Here is a 22,012-nt window from a genome sequence, read left to right on the forward strand (position 1 = left end):
GAATATTGCTGTAGTTTTTCTGGATAAAAAGTTGGTAAAAGATTTTAGGATATTTGCTTATTTCTGTGCAGAATTATACCACTGAGAGGAGATGCAAACACCTGTGCCCTCTTCTCCAAAATGAATAAACTGGACAGGCAAGATGTTAATATTTCTGTCCCTGCAGAAAAGGAGAAGTCACACAGGTATGCTCCCCTGGGAGCTCCAGAAAAAGACAACCAGGAGAGGGAGTTCAGATCCAGGCTGCAGGTGTCCTCCCATATCTCCACTTCCTACAGCAGCCAAATCTGAAACCTCCATCAGGAGGAGAGACTGAGTCACTTTTGGATTCACTGTGGGACTTCAGGGATGCTCAGGGCACTTGTGTGGGACAAAGGGAAACCAGGCCAGTGTGGCTATTAGAGAGGAGACCATCCAAATTTTACTATGTGCCTGCAAATCCCTGCCTTGGAGCTTGAGGAGGTCACCCAGAAATCATAACCCAGCTGAAGCAGCCTGGAGACCTGCACCCAGACACGGTGCCCCAGCCTGGGCAGAGGAGCCTCCCTCCTGCTTCCACCACACTTGGCACTACAAATGCTCTTCCCCACCAGTTTTCCCTCATACTGGGAAGGTTGGTACATTTCAGAACAACCCATCTGCAGCCTAATATAACCTAGGTTTATTTATCTGTCTACATGCAGGGCTGTTTTGACAGATGCATAAATAAGAAATGAGCAAGGTAGTTTCAAATGAATAATTCACAAGACAAACCTGCTCTCTTTTTGCTGTTTATGGCATCACTGAGAGCAGCCCCTTATTTCCTGGATGTATCAGTTGTTTGCAATGCCTCAGCAATGTGGTGGCCAGGCTGGTTTTCCAAGTGCTCACCCATCACCGGAGCCTGCGGATTCCGCACTCACCGCCTGAGCTCCATCCTCCTCTCCCACGGCCTGGTGCCCTGAGCCAGCAGCTCTGCAGCTGGGCTGGAGAGAAGCTGCATCCAGGTTCTTCTCAGTTTAATTTCCCCTTTGGGAACTGCTTCCAGTTCTGTAATCAGCAGAGCTTAACTTTTTGCTACAGCAAACCCCGTGATTTAGAAGTTGCGGCTTATCTTGTGGTTGAAGTGTGCTCAGGGGACACAAGCCCCATCAATTCCATGAGAACAAGATTTCCCAAAAAGCTGGAGTCAGACACAGACAGGGAGGCATTTACAGCCACAGGGAACAGGATGATGCCTGAAGGGGCTACTTCCCAGCAAGCTGGGAGCCTTGCTTTGGAGGCTGATGTAAAACACCCCAGAACCCTGACAAAAGATCCCTGTGCTGCCCATCCCTCACACCACACAGAGAGGAGCAGACAATGCCCTGGCAACCCACAAACCCAGAAAAAAGCATCTTATTTCACTAAGCTTCCCCAAGCAGCGCTGTCATCTGGGTGGACCACTCCTTACAAAGAGCAAAGTCATGCATTTTTCCTGGTTTTGGTCTAACTGCTCTTGCTTCATACATCTTTCATCCACAGAGACACACAATGGTTTTGCTACTTCAGCATAACTATTTTGACTTTGTACTCTTCAACAAGTTCCTATTTCTGCTGGGTAACAGCAATATTCAAGTATTCAAGTACGTGCACTTGACAGAGCAAACTGGGCTTTTAAACAGAGGTATCTTGACAATTCTGACTGTGAGACTGATTGTCACAAATCAGACTCTGGGCTGATTTGTGGAACTGCAGAGGACCCACAGGGGTGTAGGGCTGCATAATAAAGTGCAGCTGAAGCTCAAGGCAGAAAGCAAGACTCCAGCCCCAAGGCTCCACTTAATGCTGGGCTCTCACTGACCACCACCCGTCTAAGTGAGGCGCCAGGGCCTGGCAGATTGCTCTGAGATCTGAGATAAATACTCACTGGGTAACCTCAACCCATAAGGCCTTCCTGAATCATAAAGCCCAAATGTTAGGTGTTAGAGGAAGAGCAGCAGAAAACAAACCATTAAACCACACAGCTGTGCAAAGTCACAGTGTTCCCACCACTTGCAGACACTTTAGTCCCCTTACCTCAAAGGTGGAGATATAAATTAATGCCTCTCTACTAAAAGTGTTGCCTTATTTTACTACATTTGAGGATCTGATCACCTAATCTGTGAGTTGAATTAGACAAGAGTTTTGCATCTTATAATTCAAGTTCTGCAGAGGGTCTGTCAGGCATTCAAATTTCATGGGAGGATGCAGAACAAGCCCTCTGAGCAGTATGTGAGCAGGAGACCAACACCCACCTGGACTGTGGCAGGAACAGCCTCAGGCACCTGATACTTCAACTCATGAGCAGTTTGCTGAGATTTTGGCAACAGGAATGGGTAGGACAGGGACCGGTATTTGGGTTTCATAATCTGCACAGGGGGGAAAGAAACAGATAAAGAAAAAATGCTTGCAACAGATAAAGAAAAAATGCTTGCAACATACCAAACAACACAAGGAAATAAAAGAGATGCCTGCAGGGGGATGAGGCAAGGCTGTGCTTACCTCCGTGCCCCCAGCAGTGAGGGGACACCCACCTTGGTGAAGTTCCAGCGCTGGATGAAGTGCCGGGCGACGTCGCGCGCGGCTCGGCCGTGCACCACGGAGGAGATGTCGTGCCAGGGCATCCTGGGCGTGGTGTACCTGTCAATGAAGTCTGGGGGACAGGGGAGCATGGCTCAACTTCCTCAGACAAAGGACATGAGTGTGGAAAAGCACAGCATCCCCCTCCTCACAGTGAGGTTTCGGGCACCAAGCACCCCCAAGGCGGATGACTTCCCTCAAAGGGAACTCCCTCAAAGGGAGTTTTGCTGCTTTTTCTTAGCAACCAAACCAAACCAGCCTTGTTACCTCTGGCTTGGAGGCAGGAAAAAATAAGATCTAAGACCAAAAAGGTACAGAAGGAACTTTGGGGAATGCAAAGACTCCCACTCACCAGCAAAAGGCTTGTCGAGTTGAACCCAGTCTTTAAAGACAAAGTTGCAATAGTCTTTTCCGTGCCAGAACCTGGTTTCCCCAAGCAGCTCTCCAACACCTGTCTTCAGGCTACGGATGGATCCTTTATCTGTGCAGGCAAACAAAACAAAAGCATGCTCCAAAGTCATGGCCATCCATTGCACACAGCAGTGAGAGACCCACAGCCATGGAACAGCACTGCTGGGACCTGCCAGTCCCAAGCAGCTGAAGCTGGTTTCTCCCTAGTCCTCCTGTTACTTTCAAGGGATATATGTCAGCATTTTTTCTTCCCTATTTTAGTATTTCTTCTATAATCAGAAGAGGTTATAAATAGGAGTCTGTTATGGAAATGAAAAGCAGATGCTGAATTTTATCTTGGACGACATCATCCTATAACCATTTGCCTTTCCCAGTTCAATAACATCTAAATATTCCCATATGGCAAATCATCTGTATCATCTACTTCACGTATTTTACATTAATAGTGAACTAATTCTATCTTCTCTGCTAGAGAGTTTATTATTTTGCCTCTCTAGCAGGGTGCATCTCCTCTAATAGAAGTAGTATTTATTATCTAGAATGAGATGTTCATGTTCCCTCATGAAGTATTGTGGGTTTTCTTAGTATCATTTTGTTTTTTCCAAATAGCAGTGTCATTTGTGATACAATTTCACATGTTGAACAAATAGATCCTGAATTCCAAATTAGTGTTGACTGAGAACAGTCTGAAATATTGTATGCAGGGATATTCCCTCCTAACAGGATCCCTTTTCCAGAGCACATATTTAAGTGCAGTGAACTCTTCTTCCAGGCTCTTAAAAAAATCCAAAAATGTTGGCCTAGACCATAAACAGTTACCTGGTGTTATTTCCTGACTGTGAGAGCAGCCTTCATCCATGACACCAAATATTAATGCAATAATTATACATCAATGCCATGAGCAGAAACTTCCTCCTAACCCAACCACACCACCAGGTAACCACAAAACCCCTCAGTACACAGAAAAAACAACTTTAAACAGTCAACAAAACACACACTGGCAGCAGCACAAGACCAGGGGACACAAAGCAAGCCCTGCCAGCACTGCTGTGACCCTGCCAAGCCGAGCTGAGCCAAGCCATGCCAGAAATGCCATGCAGCAGGTCTGCACCACAGCTGCCTTGGGAAGCTCCAGCCTCTAGTGAGAGTCCAGGTGGAGCTGGGGAATCACTGACTCCACAGGCCTGGGTGGAATGGCAATGTGTGGGATGCAGGCCAACACAAGCTCTAATGACTGCACAGTGACTCATGAGTGAGCATGAATGGCCACGGGGGAGACTGCACATTGTCTCCACACAGACATGGAAATGCTTTGTTGCCTGCCTCTACTTTGTAACCAATATTCTCTAATTGGCAATTAATGCCTTAGAGGAAGGTGTTTGTAAGAGGATGATGCTGAAGAACTGCTCCTCACTCCATTCCTGCACCCAAAGGCATCTTGGAAGGGTACCACACTGGGAGAGGCCCTTAAACACCAGTCCAGAGATGGGAACAGCTCAGTGCTCATAACCCCTCAACTCCTGTCTCAACTGAGTGTGCTTTCCTTGCTTTTAATTAGGAGACAAAGAGGGGACCCAAGTCTTTGTCCAAACACGGGACTGGCAGCAGCCACTCTGCTGCTTCCTCTCTCTGTTTGCATGTCTTCCTGCATGAGGCTTACTTTAAAAATATCCAATACAGAACTTCCCAGTTCCAGTAACAGCTCTTTCCTTTACAGGATGAGAGCTGCTGAAATCATCACATACCAGAATCAGAACTATTTCTGCAACTGTTCCCTGCTGTCTTTATTGCAAATCTTTTGTTTGCTCATTTGTTTGATTTTGGATTGTTTTGCTGTTTTGGGGTTTTTAATTCTTATTTATTTGTAGATTCTGGAGAAGGCTCTTCTGCCAGGATGCCCACAGAGGCGGGGTAAGGATGCTGGGAGAACAACAAGCAGCAAAGGCTGATCCTGGCACCCAGCCTCACTCTTACCATAGTTACAATGCAAAAACATCAGCAGCTAAAGCCTGAAGGAGTCCACAGCTCTGCCTTCCTCCACTTACCCTCGCGAGGCTCAGCGAGCCCCTGTTTGGATTCACTGTGGTGATGGAACATTTTCAGATGGGGCCTTAAACTCTGGATTAGATTCGGCTGGCTCCTAGTGGGGGCAGAGTAACCTGCAGAGAGTCAAGATGCTCTATTCATGGCACAAACACACGTCCACCTCTGCACCATGGTGCCTGCTCCTGTCTGAAGACACCTGGCTGACAGGAACTCAAACCAGACATCAGTTTGCTGGAACTGCAAGTGGCTGCCAGGCAAAGGACCTAATTCAGGACCCAGCTGGTTTTAACCCAAACAGATGTCATGAAGTACAAAGGCACGGCTGTGTCCTGAGCTGACTGCAACCAAGACCCCCATGAGGAGCCAGAGGCAAGAGAAAGACCAGCAGGGAGGGATGGAAATTCCAGCAAGTTCCCCCATCTTCAGGAGCCAAGGACTTTCAGGAAGGATTTCATTCTGGAACAATTGCCAAGCTGATCCTTGTAATTTTGCACTGAAGTTATCTTTAATGTTGGAAATAAAAAGCTGCATTTAAATATTCAACTGTTGAACAGACTTTCCTCTCTAGTAAGTGGGTAAATTTGGAATATTTCCATTTATGTGAACTTATTTAAAACCTAGCTTTTAACACTAGTCTGTGAGAGGGGATAATCCCATTCAGAAATTATTTGCTTGTTATAATAAATCCAAGTTGAGAAATGAAAGATTCAATTCTCTCTTGCAGGAACAAACACTTTTCTCAACAATACAAACATTAAGAATCACATACATTGTATCACATCATCTGATGGCTCATGAAAATTGCTAATTAGCTAAATAAAAAAAAAAAACACATAAAACCTTTCTTCTCTATTTTGCAGTGACACAAATTTACATGTTGGCTACACACAGCTATTATTCTGATAGTTAGGTAACTTGTCAACTCTCCTTCCATACAAAGAACACATTGCCCTAGAAATCATGTGCACGTGCACAAACACCCACCACCACCTCCACACATCCTTTATATACATTATTTAGCTGAGCATCACTCACTTGACTCACTGTCGATGCTGCTGACGCTGTCAGAGTGGTGCATGCCGTGCTTGTGCAGGTGCTTGTAAATGCTGAACCTTGAAAACTTTCTGGGTTTTCCTATTCCTTTCATCTTTGATGTGTCTGGGGCATCATCAGCATTTCTCTCAAACAAGTGGCTCTCTGGGGCCAGACCTTGAGGCTGCAGTGGGACACGTTCAGTCGACTCTGCTGCAGCCTGAAAAGACACCAGACATGGCTGCAGGTCAGGTATGGAGAGGTTCCCCTTTACAGATTCTCGTGCAGATCAGAGCTCAGAAACAACCACGAGCCAAGTTTTGCTCTTGACAGACACACTTCAGTGGGAACTAGGCTTGCTTTCTGGGGAGAGTCTGTACTGAGGAGGCACTTACCAGGAAAGCCTAGTAATATCAGCATTTGGATCCATAAATTTACTCTGGATTATTACTCCCCTTGAAATTCTTATCAACCTAGACCTCTCAAATTTTTAGAGACGTGGTTGCATACAGATCCAGGTTAGCAGAAAGCTCAGCAAACAAGGCAGCTGCTGAGGGCTCAAACAACAAACATTTCAGAGCACTCTCTAAGTCCTTACTCTGCATTTCTAAGAGTAAGAAAAGAGAGGTTGCTCAGAGAAGTTGTGGATGCTCCATCCCTGGACGTGTTCAAGGCCAGATTGGAGAGGACATGGAGCAACCTGGTCTAGTGGAAGGTGTCCCTGCCCATGATGGAGGTAGGAACAAAATGATCTTTAAGGTCCCTTCCAACCCAAACCATTCTAAGATTCTATGATTTTAATAACACAGACTTCAAATTGTGGCTATTGTTCCAAGCTCCAGTGGAAACCCAGCTCTCATATCTGTGCCTTAGCAAGGGCTTCTCAGCAGCTAGACCAAAAGAATCATTTGATGCTTAGATCCTTCCTCTCACCACTTACTTGTCATTAAAGCTCCAAAACCCAACTCCATGCTCAGAAGAGGACACAGCCCATTCACCCCTCCCCAGACCTGCCACGGCTGACCGTGGCCACAAGCTGGACGCTGCTTGTGCAGGCCCAGGAATTTACTGGGGAGAAGACAACAACAATACCCTGGAGAGATGCACATAGGCTCCAGGCATTCCCCATAGGATAGGGTGAGGAAAGAGGCTTCTCCCATGATGCTATGCAGCACTATGTTAATTTATCTCAGTGTTAATTTATCCCAGTTCTGTCTTCCCCACTGGCCCATTGGCCTTCCCTAACCCTTTTACCCTTGTATGTTAATATTTGGTAAGTTCTTCCTTCCCTGTTTTCCCATTGGTTTGTGTAACCCCGCAAATTCACCCTGGCATTTTCTTTGGGTCCCTTCCCTGTGTACCAATCCTGAGCCCTCAGACCATTGCATCCATGATGCTCTTCTCCATCCCTTCTTTTCCTGGACCCTCCTTTGTCTTTGTCTATTTAAACCTTGGACCCTCCTTTGTCTTTGTCTCTTTATACCCTGGACCCTCCTTTGTCTTTGGCCCCTGGACTCCTTCAGCATAGCCCTACATTAAAGCACGTTGGAACTCCATGCCTGCACCCTCCTGTGTCTTCACTGCTGAACTGCTGCATGTGTGTTGGTGCTGTCATGGTTCCTACCCCCTGGCTCTTGGGGCAGTTTGCATTCCCCACCACCACAGCACCCACTTACAGCCAGGTTGGCGGTGGACAGTGACTTGGTGGCGGCGGTGGAGGCGCGTTTGACGCTGCCCACGTCGGTCAGGCGGTGCTCGTCGTCGTCCCAGCGCCCGTAGGCCAGGTCAATGCCACCCACGAATGCCACAGACTGGTCCACGATCACCAGCTTCTCGTGGTGGGCCCACAGGTACACGGAGGAGGATACATGGTCTGGGTGCCTCATCACCTGTGAGGAAAGCAGAACTTGAGCTCAGCGTCGCTGTCAAATTTAAATCCTTCCAGGCAGAGAGCTGGGCAGAGTTTTTGGGCTGTTTGGGGTGATGGGGAAATGCTGGAGTTGTTACTGGATGTATTCACTGCTTAATTAGCAGAAGCTACTCATTTTCCCCACAGCATATGGCAGGCAGGTGTTTCCCCAGGTTTCAGGAATCCCAAGCAGCAATGATTACTGATGCTGGGATAGGTCACCCTTACAACAGCTCCATAAGAGGACCATAGTCAAAGAAACTGCTTCAGTTGAGCTGTAATAGCTGAGCTTTCAAACACAGAGCCTGCTCTGAAAGAAAACAACATATTGGGGATCTGAGTCACTTCTTTGGTTGTTGCCACCACACAAGAGAAATGAGAAGTTGGGTGGTTTTTTCCCCCTACTTAAAATCAAGTTGTTTGGCATTTGTTTAGGAATTTTTTTTTGACAAGTATCTATGGAACCCTAATTTCTGTATCTAAGCTCAGGGTTTTATTTATGATGTTAGAGCCACTAGATCAGTCTCCTGGAGAAAAAGCTACCAAGTTTCACCTGGCTGCTCCCAAAACCTGTGACACAGCTCATGTGTATTGTCCAGTTTCGCTACAAAGATGATGAACAGATGCTTCCCTTCCCTGTGACAATTGATCAAGTGAAAAAAAAATCAATTATTCTGGCATAACAAGTACCTTACTGCTCATTAAGGTGTATGTGTCTCTAAGAGACTGGATCTAGCCTTATCTACTGGTTTGTCTGTCACAACTGATTTTCTGCTTGGTGCCATAAGAGCAGTGTAACAGCACAGTACAGTGCAATGCTGTTCTTCTGTGATGGGAACATTAATGCCCAGTGTTGACTCTGATCATTCACATTTGAGCAGAAATGCTGAAATGAGACAACACTCTCAATTTGTAATTTTCCATTTGATGTCACCCCATTAACTTGTCGCATGAAGAACACTTCTTGTGAATTAAGGCAAACAGTTGCTTTGGAAATCTAAATGAAACAATTTTATGTTCCATTAGAACCTAAAGAAATGAAATTGCCAGATGTGGCATCACCATATGGGTGTACCTTGTCAGACACACTGCAATGGTAGGAAACACTCCTGAACTTGCAGTTCCCACCCAAATCCACCGGGGTCAGCACCAGCCATCTAGAACAACAGAATGCAACACCATCCACACAGCCCTGTGCAATTACCTTGATGTTTGGATGGAGGTGCATGAGCGTCCGCTTGCTGTACTCACTGTTGATCCCCAGGGCAAGCTCCACCTCTTTGTACAGCATAACAAAAATTCTCACTCCTTGTTGCTGTCAGAAATAAAAAAGAACACACTGAATACAGGCACATCAATAGTGTCTGTTTCCAAAGGGAGGAAAAGCTAGAGGCAATGTGTTGTGTTTGCTGATGGAAATGCTGATTGAGGTTCTTTGTTCTTATGTTCTTCCAGATGCTCCATGGGGACCCCCACAGCCTGGAATAACCTTGGGAAAGCTCTCCAGCTTTCTGAGAAGGGCTCAGTACCTGGGTTTGTGTGGGTTTTGCTGTTTTGTCTGAGCTATGCCAAGGCCCATCCACAGGTCATCCCTACAGCAGCTCCTTTTACACACCCTGTGAGATAGATTTTGCAAGCACGATTCACTACAATCATGTTCATCCTCTAAAGTTCAGTGTTCTGTTGCTTCGTGTTGCCCTGAGGGCTGCCCTCAGTTCAATGTCCCTGCAGGATGACATGACCAGTGAGGTGACACAGACATCCCCCTCCTGAAGGGGATGTCACCAACTCAACACCAGTAAAGAGGTTCTTTCTGCTGGTAGAGCTGAACAAGCTCCTGGAACACACTGAGCAGTGCTAAAAACATGGTGCTTTTTGTGACCAGCATTGTATCCATGGCAGGGTTTCTAAAAACTTTTGTTAAAGCACGTTCAAATGTGCCAAGTGCTTCCCAAACCTTGGCAAATACTGGTCACACACTGGGACACCTCCACTTCCCATAAATTAGCATGGATTAAAAGCCTGCACTAGAGTTTGCCAGCTTAAACTTGGAACCTAAACTTTCCACAACCTGTTGAATTTATATTCCCTTAAAGCTGCTACTAAGAGCTAAGGCAATCTCCAAATTGTGGATGATATTCTGCTCTCCACTGCACCCAGGGGAGTCCAAGGCAATGCTGCACCACATAGCCAGGATAGCCTCACCCCTACACCACGACATCAGCTTGCTGACTGCCCTGCTGAGTCAAAGGAACACCACAAGTGACAGAGCTAGCACTTCCAGTGACTGACCTCACTCACCTTACCACAATGTTTTTATGGTCATAAGAAAATCCATGTCAGTGTGACAAAAAGAAGCCAAATTCCTCCTTTGAGTGAGTGATGCCTTGTGGCCAGTTCATTTTTGCCAGAAAACAAGAGTAATTCCAAACCAACAGCAGTCAGACACAAAGCTCTCATTTTTTATCTAGGTATGTGGAGGGGTGAGGACTGTGATGACAACTGGCTTGAAAAGGGAAAGAGTCAAAGACTATTTCAGCACGTCACAGAATCACAGAATGGTTTGGGCTGGAAGGGAACTTCAAGATCATCTTGTTCCCCCCCCAGCCATAAGCAGGGACACTTTCCACTAGACCAGGCTGCTCAAAGTACCAGTCAACCTAGCCTTGAACAATTCCAGGGATGGGGCAGCCACGATTTCCCAGGCAACCTGTGCCAGGGCCTCACCGCCCTCACAGGGAAGAATTTCTTCCTAATAGCTAATCTAAACCTGCCCCTTTTTAGTTTAAAGTCCGTGTCTATGGAAAGCATGGAATTCTGCCCTTCTACTACAGCAAGGGTCCAAGTTCCTTGGAATGGGAACAAACCTTGTGACTCTGCTGATATGGGCAAGCTCTTTTTAGCAGCGGTGTTATCGGTGTTATCACAGGGTGTGTGAACAGCTGGAGCACAGCCCACACTCATAAACACAACAAAGTGCTCAGCCTTCCCTGTAACCTCTAAATTACGTAACTCACGTGGATAGCAGCAGGTCTTTGACCCCACCAGGAACTGAGACAGTTGTAAAGCAAGGCTGTGACCCAAACCTGGGGCAATCAGAGGATCAAACCTTCTGCCTCTGAGCTCTTCCAAACCCAAACGAGGGGAACAAATCAAAACACGTGGTTTTCCAAGGCCATCTGATGTGAGGCTTTAACTCTCATCTCTACCAAAATGAATGGAGGAAGTGCTCCAGCCCCAGTATGACCCCCTGGATGGGAGGTGCAGGGTGCATCTGGAGCTCACTTACTGCTTTCCTCTTGAGGATGCAGTCCAGCCGCCAGCGGTTCCCTTCCACCACCGGTCGCTTCATGAAGATTTCCGGGCTCAGCCTAAGAAAGGAGAATAAAAACTACAGCACATGCAGCCTGCAAACAAAGCACTGGCCTAAATAACCGACTTGGGAAGCAAAGGAATTGAAGTTTAAATAAAGTGGATGTGAAAGCTCATGTCCCAGAGTGATGCATTCTCCAATATCCTGCTCTTTGTTCTTTAATAACTGAGCATTACAGAGGGCAGGGGACATGTCCAGCAGATTCATCTTCATTCAATAACCCATGAGACCAGGTTGAACAGTGATGTATAAATAAGGAAATTGTGACTCTATCTGTGAAAGAAAGATGCAACAAAAGAAAACCCTAAGGATTTTCTGAAAGAAATATGCAGGCACAAAAAATAAATAAGATTGGGATTTCAGTTCTCCTGGTACCTGAGCTATCTGAACCGAACAGATTTGTGCTGAATTTTCCTTGCTGCCCATAGACAAAGAAATTGGATCTCTCAACAGGACATGTTACTGCTTTAAGGATTACAAGAAATAGTTAAGGAATCTCATCTAATTCGTGCACAGCAAGATGACAGAATTTCATTCCTTTACTTTTGTACCAAGCGTTGCAACTTGGGCTTGGATAAAGCATATTGCTACATCCTATTTTTATCTTATACATCAAATTTTAGGTAAGTTTTGGAATTCCATGATAGTTTAACAATTGTCTGAATAAAACACTAAGTAAGAGACAATGGGTCTGAAATGAGATGTTCTTGAATTGCCACCTTATGTTGCATAGGGGGAATCCATGAACATTAGGCTTAACTGTGGCCATGGCAGGAAACAGATTTACCCCACCAAAAGCTAACATGGTATGTAGTTTTCTCATAATTTCCTCCTAGAAACTAAGTCTCTCAGTTCCCAGAGGCAGCAGATAAGCAGCCAGAGGTTCATTTCAGAGGCAGAGAAAGAGAAGCACAGAGATGTGCCTAAGGTGAACAGGAAATCTGAGTCATGTCTTGGAAGCCTCCCATGCCCAAGGTCCAGGCTGGCTCAGGCAGATTAACCTCCAGAAAAGGCAAGACATGGGCAGCCACAACCAGCACCCAGCCAGGAGACTCTGCCCAGTCTGTGAGGGCACCCTTTTCCTCACACAAACAGGAACCAGAGCACTGCATAAACACAAACTAGGGAACAAGTGGGCAGAGCAGGTCCTTTGGCAGACACACAGCCTAGAAAAGGTGACCAACCTCCCCTCCTCTCTTATCTGGCCCATTTAAGAGCAGACCAAAAGGACACACCACAAGATGCTCTCACACTTGGCATGAGGCCTCCCAAGGCAGTGAGGAGGAGCTGAAAGGGGATCCCATAGCACTGCTGAGCATCCTTCTTCCCTGATACACTGAAAGACACCCATGCCCCTCAGACTTGCAGCTATTTACACTCCTGAGGAGCCCCTCAAGCCACGCCATGTGCAGTTCAGGTGCTGCCTCCGTGTGATTTCAGGCATTTCCGTGGAGGGAGACAACCAAGCTGTTGATCTGAAGCGTGTGCTTTTGCTGCCAGCCCTCCTGAAAAGGCCTTTGAATACAACACAAGGAGAGGTTTGGGTGTGCTGCCAAACCATCTGGCTGCAGGGCTAGCTGCCATACTGTAGGGCTCTGAACAGTGCTGCATTGTCAGGAGCGTCCCCAGAGAGACAGCTGGGCAACACCCAAACGTGGCAGTGCTCACCACCAATCTGTGATGAAAATTTCTTCCTTAGCAGCTTCCATGGCATTTGCAACGTCTTCAAAGTACCACTTGGCATTGACATACCTGCAAAAGCAAACAGAGTGCAGAGTTATGCCTCGTCCCCTTCATTAAGCAAAGTACACAGCTGAAGAGAGATGAGCTTCTGTGTTAATGACATTTATGTTCTCATCTCGAAAGCAAACACAATTCAATTTCCAGAATCAGGACAATATGCAGGGAGAATTCTATGCTGCTATCAGTAGCTTGATGAAATAGCACAATAAGGGAATATTAAGTGCCTCTTGGCACTTCTGGCAACTTCACACAATATTCCTGGGTTCTGCTTGACATGCAAGCCAAGTTTGTCTCTCAGGAAAGGATGATGGAATGGTGTTTCCTTTGATTTATGGAAAGTACTCAGGCAGAGGTTGTTGCAAGGCAGATGGTGCAGGGAAAGTACTGGTCTGCTTCCAGCTAGAATCCAGTTTTTGAGGCACTTCTGGGAATGGATTAGTGCAGTCAGGTTACACTGGGGACAGAATGATTTCTCAGGGGCTGCTGTGTGCATAAAGACCAGCCCACCCTCCTGACTATACCCAGATCTGCATTTGTTGATTCCCTCTTCTTCTCTTTATCCTTACAGTGATAAATACCCAACACCTTTGAAATTAAACATAACTTGACTTGCAAAACACAATGAGCTGTGACACTGAGAGCTCCTGCCACCAGCACTGCTACTCCGTCCCTGGTGCAGAAAGCCTCATGTTTTTTTGCAACTTCTTTAATTATCACCAGTCCCCAAGTTCCCAAAGGCTAGCAGCTGTGTTGCTGAGAGGTGCTGAGGGCAGCAGGTAGCAGGTGCTCACCACTTGGCCAGGGTGTTCTCCTGCACGGCCGCGTAGGAGCCGAAGCGATGCTCCGTCAGAAAGTCCTTGCCGTGCTTGCGGATGAACTCGTCTATGCCCTGCCTCCACCACTGGGCATGTCTGTAGCTGTTACACTTCAGAATCAGTGACCTGTGAGAACACACGAAGCACAGGGCAGCAGGCTGAAGCCATTTCCATTTAATTGGGCTGCTCCTCGCCGCCTGTCCATGTTGGTAAATGCATCTGTACCAGTCATGTTTTATTTACGCAAAAAGCAGGGACGTCGCTGCTTTGTTTGCAAAAGAATGCACAGCACTGAGCTGCTCTGAGTGACTAACAGTATTGCAGTGCCAAGCATGAAAAACCCACCCATGTTTAAATTATTAGCACCAGCTTAACTTGGAGCTGGAGCCAGCCAATGTTGTATTTTTTAAGAGATGAATTTATACTGTGCACTAACATAAAAACATTAAATATCTCTTTATCCCCCACTAGCATGTCTTTTGAGCAATACTCCATTGGGATGCAGAAGAAAACATCCCTTCTTGCAGCTTAAAGAGAACAGAGTCTAAAAAATTACCTAAGCAATTGCTGTTGAACCAGACTGTGCAACTCAGCATGCACTATGCCCCCAGGCTCCAGTAATAACCACAGGGATGGACAAACAGAAGCTGCAAATGCCTCATTAAGGCATGGAAATAATCAGCATTAGGGCCAAATTCCCAGCAGGTCTGAGCACACCAGCAGCAGCCACCCAGGCTTGTTAACCTCTCCTACAGAGCAGCATCGATTTCTCCTTAAAAAGCAAGAGCAAACTAAAAGGGATAAACAAAGTTGTTTTCTTACCTGGAGAGATTGTCAATCTGCAACCCGTATTTAGTTTCTGTTTCTTTCTGGCCTATCTTGATGTTGAATTCCTTATCAACCAACAGGACAAAGGAAATGGCCCCTGAATCAGGCTTCATGTACATCAGGAAGGAGTCCTTCACCACCAGCCACCTGTACAGACACAGCAACCATGTCACCTGGATTTCACACCCATGCCAGGCCTTAAAACATGAGCCATGAAAAGAGCTAATAAAATGGAAAATACTTCTTCAAAACACGTGCAAATCATTTATCTGGGAAATCTACTAAATGGTAAAAATTATTCTCAGGAGCTAGACTGGGGGTGGTTTTCCTAAGCAGAAAAGTGTCTATTTTATGAACTTGGGTAATGAGTTTTAATTCAATGTAGGACTTTCAGAGTTAATTACATAACTCCTTTTTACAGATTCTTTAAAAATACAGGTTCCCTTGTTAAACAAAACCCACGAGAACCTCCCTGGTCATAAACCTCTGAGCATGAAGCATGCTGCAACAAGCCTTCCTCCATCCCTGATTTTTATTCAGCTTGTATGCTATATGGGAGTTATTTGACATTTCTTACATTAATTCTGATGGTAGGATCACTTTCACTCCTATCAAAATATATGAACAAGGCATTTTGGAAAGCTTTTATTGCCAAGCAACAGGCACCCTGTTAGAAACACACGAGGAGGGATGACCGGCAGGTTTTACGTAAATATTGTAGCCTGAAGGCAACTCTGGGAAAAAACACATTTTTTACTGTGAATGGCATTTCTAATTTTTTCTCCCCCTGCAGCGTAGCTGGGGTAACCAGCCCCCTCTGTCCCACACAGGTCTCCATCACCAGACCTTCTTTTCATTCTTCTGCACACTCAGAAACACACAAAGCAGCACAAAACACTGCAAAAATCTGTTCATTCCTGTATCTTTAGTAACAGCCTCAGCTCCTCATCTATTTCCTATATTTTTTAATTAGATCCCGTAATTTTTTTTCTTGCTTTCAGGGCCCTGAAAGAGTAACCTGGAATCACCTCTCATTTGGTGCCAAAATATCTCTCCTCTCTGTTTGGCCCATAATTTCACTCTTAAACATCCCACAGGATGTATTTCCAAATACTCTCCCTTCTGTTTTCGCAGGCATGAGGAGCCCTGCCTGTGCCTACTCACAGCTTCACCCCACCATCCTCCTCCATCTCCTAAAATCCTTCCTTTAAATAACCCTCTCTGGGAAATATTATTTGCTTATTTATTGATGCATAAACTATCAGTCCCAGTGGGCCAAGATGGGAATTTAGTGTCTCACTTGTGATATTCTGTACACAATCCCACTCAAACACTTCTCCTACTCCCTTTCCAGGCTCTAAAGAAAAATGGAGATCCATCAGAGCTGGGTGTGCTGCTGGCCCCACTACAGCTTGAGCTCTGGACAGCTCAAGAAAGGGTTAACAGAGGAGTATCAAGAGGAAAAGGCATATTTCCATAAAAAAGAAAAATAATTGGTGACAATTTAATGATTTGACCTGAAGGAAGATCACATCTTTGTATCTTGTGCCCTCATTATAGAGATCTTCTGTGAACGTAAATTAGGAAATGTTGGAAAGACTGTGCAGAAACAGAACCTTTTCTTCACAAGAATGCAGAAAGGTTTTGTTGGAAAACAGCATTATTAAAGATAAAACTAATGACAGCCCATGGGTGATGCTAAAATCCAAAGGTGCATAATGCCTGGGGTAAGCTCCATTAACTAATAAATTGTTGCTGTAAGGCAGATATGGGCTGTTTGGATTTTGAAATGGAGAGATATGCCTGGGAAGGGCATGCTCCAGGAAGTACAGCCTGCATTTTTTGGAGGCTGGCTGGTAACACAGATACTCCCCCACAGCACACATCTCCCTGTGCTGCAGCCCCAGGCAACACAGAGACCTAACACAGAGGGTAAAGGGATGGGAACAGCAAATTATGTCTGTCTGCAGCAGGGAGGGAACAGGAGAAAACACTGGGGTTCAATACCTGCAGTAATCAGCAAGAGGCAATACATAAATGTATTTAATGCCATGGTTAATTACACCAAACAGCTCCTTAGCATTGCAGGTCACACCTGATTTGATCCTGCCCTGAAGCAGTCCAAAGTGTGTTTCAATTAATTGATTTTCATTTTGTAAATTGAGGAAGGGAAGCTCAGAAGGCCAGGCTGAAATCTGCCTGGGGCAGGTCACCAGCCACATTCCCTCCCAGAGGCACAGAGCCACCTGTGCTCCCACAGCAGGGAAAGCTGGGCACAGTCATTTCTGTCAACTCTAGGAAATCCCAGGTTTTCTCTGGAGTAACATGTCCCTTCTGTGAACTCACCAAGGAGAAAAAAAACCCCACCAGATGGAAGGGTGAGGCGGGAAATAGCCCACGGGCCCTTCCAACCTGCAAATCTGCGGCTTTCGTAAAAACAGCAAGACTCTCTCCCACAGATTTTTGGGAGAAGGAGACAAGCAGGGATTTCTGTGTGCCAGGGAGCACATCCCCCCCGTGGCAGCCCAGCAGTACCTTTTGGACCAGCGGTAGCACATCCTCCCTTGGCCACAGCAGTTGAGGCCAGGAATGCGGTGGCCCCCGGAGCGCTTCATGATGAACCCTTCTCTGCAAGGACACACAGGGGCAGGGTGAGACATGGGGCTCATCACCTGGAGCTGCTGGGGGCTTTGCAACCCCCAGCCCTTGTGCCTAGGGCTGGCTCTGCAACTGTGCCCCAGCAGCCTCTGTGCTGCGCCCTAAAAGCTGGATGAAGGGCAAAAATAACCCTCCCCCAGAAGAAAATAATGGAGTTTTAAGAAGCACAGGGTCCCGTTTTACAGCACTGGAAGCAGAAAATTAAGTGGCCCAACAGGGAGGGAAAAATGGAAGCCCTGTAAACACTGTCTTGTAAAGCAGCTCATTCTTAAAAACCTTTCTCCAAATTGTAGCATTTCTGTCTGAACAGTAATAATTTTTCATATCTAGATGGCAAAATATTCCCCAGTCAGTTAGTGCTGAGAAAGGAAAGCTATTAATTTTAACAGTATTTATGTATAAAGCCATGCTCTTAGTGAATCATAACTCACAAAGACAGCTCACAACTCACATGCCCTTCGGTCCCAGGTCGTGGATGAATGACAGCTGACTTACTCCAACAAACTCCATCTGGGAAAGAAAAAGAGATTCCCCCATCTTTATAACCCTGAAATCCACAAAAATTTTTGCTTCATCCATGTGACCAGCCATAAACACCTACAGAACATCCAGAGCAGATGTTATCCACCATCACTTAAGCATCTCCAAGAAGACCAAGGAAAGTATTTTGGTTGAGTTTTCTGTTTGTTTATTTTAGATGTACTTTGGAGAACACATTTCAGGACAATTACACTTAAATGCATCACAGGGACTCCCTGGTATTCTCCCTCCTGGATTTTTGGCTGAAAAAAGACTCAAGTTTGACACTGTTCAGGACTCTGTGTGATCTTGGCTGTCTACCTGAATCCTCTCCTCCCTCCAGGGACCCTCAAAGCAAGACTGCAAAGGAAATGAGGACACATGCCCAGAGCAGGGAGCACCCTTTAAGTCCCCAACCCCATGGAGACACCACCGGAGGGTTCAGCCCCACAGCCCATGAGCATCCTCCAAGGCCACTGCAGCAGGGCAGTGCTGGACACACATCACTGCCAACTGGCTCCAAAACCAAAATTCCACAGGAAAACCACAGTGGGGCAGGAGGAGAGCAAGTTCAAGTCCCAAAGTCCAGGAACCTGCCTCCTCATGGCTCCTCCTGCTTCAGCAGGATTGCAGGAAACATAAGAGTGAGCAAAGCTGGTGAGAAAGCTCAGCATGATTACGCTCACCTCTAAAAATAGGACACTGGGCAATTTCAACTGAGCAGGCTTTTCTTGGCACAGCAGGACATTCCTGGCAGTCTGCTGGTTATTAGCTCTGGGCCCCTTCAGCAGGGAGAAACATTCTCACAGGGTGTCCTGTGCAGGCCAGGGCTGGGGCAGGCACAGCCCTGCAAAGGGGTCACACAGCAGAACCCTGTCTGCACCCAGGCACTTCTAATTTACTGGCACAGCAAGGTGGCCAAGTGCAGAAGGGTGCTCAGGGCAGGTGTCACTGTCCCCTTGGCCAGGCAGAGGGAACCTCTAACAGCACATTTTGGCAATGAACCCTGCTAGGGCTGCAGATTGGAGTGGGGACAGGAGGCAGCCTCAGTACCAGCTTCAGGATATGCCCACCTGTACCCACAGCAACTCCAAGAAAAGGCTTTCTCTTCTCAAGGAAAGGGCCACTGTCATCTCTCTTTGGCAAACCAGCCTCAGGGCCCCCATCAGCAAAATCCAGTTTCGCACAGGAATTACATGGGTGGAGCCCTAAGTCTCAAAGACATTTTCAGACACTAAGTATAACAAAAAGCATCAGTAAATTTGGGGTCAAAGTCTGTCTTGCCATTACAATGAGGTTAGCACAGGCTCCCTTCCCAATACCATCATTTTTTCCCAGAAAACAGCAGTAGAACTGAAGATCCTTCCATCTCCTCATGCTCAGCTGTTCCTGGGATCTCCCAGACTTCTCATATCAGCCAAGGCCATGAAGAACAAAATACACAGCTGCTTTCCTCTGAGTATCTCAAGGACATAAAGTAACCTCTACTCAATCCTAATGCTTTGATTTTAAGGTGATTTCAGCCTGTTTTCAGCAAGTGGTTAGAACAAGTCATTCCATGTTATTTTACCAACCATCTTGCTCTCTCTGTTCTCCCAAAGCGTTCTGGAAAAGCACCAGGTGTGACCAATGAACGTTTCAGCTGTTTCTGCAGCAACACTCAGAGCAGGGTGGGAAGTGCCTGAAAAAATCCAGTGTATCCTCCAAGCCCTTATCAGAGGTCCCAAGCAAAATTTCAGGCCAGTTCTTTGTCTGGATCCCATTTTAACTTCATGGCATTTCATATCAGACAAATCAGAAACCCAGACATGTCTCTCACAGTGGGCACACACACAAAAAAAGCACAGAAATGTAAAAACCCTTTGAAAATGCTGGCTGGAACCAGAAAGCTGGTAGGAATTTGAGGAGCACTGCATGCAGAGAAATAATTGTACTCAAAGAAGCAAAAAGAAAAACCAAGAGGTTTTTCCTCTTGCAGAAACAGAACTACCACTACATAAAAGAGAAAGAAAGATTGTCTGGCAGCACAGCCACCTCATCTTCAGCCAAGCAGTCTCTTGAACAGCAGTGACAGGAGCCCATCCAACACATTGATCAAGCGTTGGTTTGTAAAAAAAAAACTTAAATAAATTCCTGCAGTTAGAAGGAAAATTCCCAAGTGTAGAGCAAAACATCTGATGGAATGATTAATTGTTCCAATTAGCTATTTTTACTGTCACAGTGTCTCATCTGAGGTGCTCATCATTCACAGAGAGGCTGGGAGAGGCAGGCAGGAGCTTTCATCTCGGTCACATCAGCATTCCTGTGCTGCCCAGCTGCCTCCCTGGGATCTGGCATCCCACTCTGGTTTCAGAGAGACCCGCAGCAGGATGGTTGTGCTATGAGGTATGGCCAGGAGAATGCAGCTTCAGTGACATTGTTGTGGCAGACAGCAGTGATGGGCTGCAGGAGGACAGGCTGTGGAAGGTGGAGAACCAGCTGCAAGGTGTTCAAACCATCCTGTCCTGCCAGCAATGTGGAGCATGCATGATTTATGCAAGTCAAAATTTCACAGAGCATCTTCATTTCAGAAAGGATTCAGCCTCTCCATGCTGTATTTTTTTCATTATGACCCTTGTTCTTTATTTAGTGGGTTCAGAAATGCATCAAAAGCTGATTAGCACTGGTCACTAGCAATAACATGGAATTACACACTCTCCAGAATTATATTGTTCAGCACAATTTCTTACACAAAGAAAAAATTGCTTATATAAAATACACATTAAAAAAAGCCCTAAACGTGCTGCATTTCAAGTGTAATAGCTTGAAATATTGATGGGTTGGGTGGGGACCTCCACAAAGATCCAAGCAAAGGATCTGCAACTGTATCAGAGGCAAAGTAGCAGCCTCTCTCACTTCTCAGCTGCTCCTACTTAAGATGAGGTTTTTACTCTCTCTGAAGTTCATGCAAAACATTACACACATACAATCCAATCAAATCTTACTTTTCCTTTTGCAAGTATGGGAGCTTGCACAAAAATAATGCAAAGATCCAATTACTAAAATTTTTAAACAGAATCCAATTAAGCCTCAACATTTTGAGGCTATATTCCTCTAATTTCCAATTTTCAGAAAAAGAAGTGTGAACAGTTAACACACCGAGATTCCCAAAACAGTAATTGTCTTAAAGCACTTCAGCCCAAAAGTACTATAAAAAAGGTTTTGGAAATAAGAAGACATGAGATTTAATCACAAAAATCAAATCATTTAAAAAATATTAAATATAAAAAGCTAGATGATGTACAACCTCTCCAATGCCATGTAGTCACTGTGGACCTGATCCTTAACCCAATCAGTGACTTCAGGTCTTTGGGCAAAACCACAAGCCTGACTGGCAGGCCTGACTGTCTTAGTGCATGGCACATCCTCCAGATAGTGTATAAAGCACTTTGCTCTCACTGGCAAATAATAAATTAACCACAAAAGCAAAATAAAAAAAGTAAAAAAGCAAATTCATTAAATTGTGCAGCTCAGATGTAAAAAACATCTCCTCAGAGATGCTACTGACCCAAGCAGGCTCTTCACAATGACCAAGGGTTACACTCCAGGCAGGTCTCAGCTTGCCTTTGCAACTCCATGCCTGATTTAACTGAGTTCCTGATTTTAAAAAAGTCCTCAGTGCATGGATTTGATGAGAGGAACACAAAGAAGTCCAAATGTGCTCCAAGATTAAGACAGTTACAGCATTTGTCAGCATCCGAGCAAAAGGCTTCTCAACTACAGGAAGAGCAAAGCCCTCATTTTGTTCTCAGGAGGACAAATACAGTTGCAGGGAAAGTGCCAGAAATTCCCACTTCAGTCTCCTCTGAGAATGGTGGGGGTGGTTTGGGTGCTGTTTTAAAGGAAGCACTTCCTTCCCTGTGCTTTCTTCCAGCATCGCCTGCAGGACCCGCGCCGCCACCACCATGGGCAGCAAATCCTCCCTGAACACTCCTCTGCGGCCAAATGCAGTGAAAGCCAACAATGAACTGAGAATTTATGTGCAAAAGGGACATCTGGCTCCAGGGGCTGGGGACAGAAGGGCGATTCAGCCCAGGAGGGAGCACCCCACAGCTGCTG

The 22,012-nt window shown here is 45.9% G+C and overlaps 1 protein-coding gene across 2 annotated transcripts in view; it reads right to left on the reverse strand.

The window, feature by feature from the left end:
• Nucleotides 1-22,012, reverse strand: part of PLD1 (phospholipase D1) — a 62,417-nt gene that overhangs the window by 18,653 nt on the left and 21,752 nt on the right. The window contains exons 7-19 of one of the 2 annotated variants that reach the window (XM_059478867.1): nucleotides 17,847-17,905; nucleotides 17,273-17,365; nucleotides 14,732-14,884; nucleotides 13,886-14,035; nucleotides 13,020-13,103; nucleotides 11,268-11,349; nucleotides 9,183-9,293; nucleotides 7,746-7,958; nucleotides 6,073-6,289; nucleotides 5,037-5,150; nucleotides 2,933-3,061; nucleotides 2,535-2,653; nucleotides 2,256-2,369 (exon numbers count right to left, since the gene is read on the reverse strand). In XM_059478867.1, coding sequence (XP_059334850.1) covers nucleotides 2,256-2,369; nucleotides 2,535-2,653; nucleotides 2,933-3,061; nucleotides 5,037-5,150; nucleotides 6,073-6,289; nucleotides 7,746-7,958; nucleotides 9,183-9,293; nucleotides 11,268-11,349; nucleotides 13,020-13,103; nucleotides 13,886-14,035; nucleotides 14,732-14,884; nucleotides 17,273-17,365; nucleotides 17,847-17,905 — 1,638 coding nt within the window. The remainder of the gene's footprint in view (nucleotides 1-2,255; nucleotides 2,370-2,534; nucleotides 2,654-2,932; nucleotides 3,062-5,036; nucleotides 5,151-6,072; nucleotides 6,290-7,745; nucleotides 7,959-9,182; nucleotides 9,294-11,267; nucleotides 11,350-13,019; nucleotides 13,104-13,885; nucleotides 14,036-14,731; nucleotides 14,885-17,272; nucleotides 17,366-17,846; nucleotides 17,906-22,012) is intronic. The other variant, XM_059478868.1, reaches the window with a different exon arrangement.

This window comes from Ammospiza nelsoni, chromosome 10 (genome assembly GCF_027579445.1).
Source record: "Ammospiza nelsoni isolate bAmmNel1 chromosome 10, bAmmNel1.pri, whole genome shotgun sequence".
Lineage (NCBI taxonomy): Eukaryota > Metazoa > Chordata > Aves > Passeriformes > Passerellidae > Ammospiza > Ammospiza nelsoni.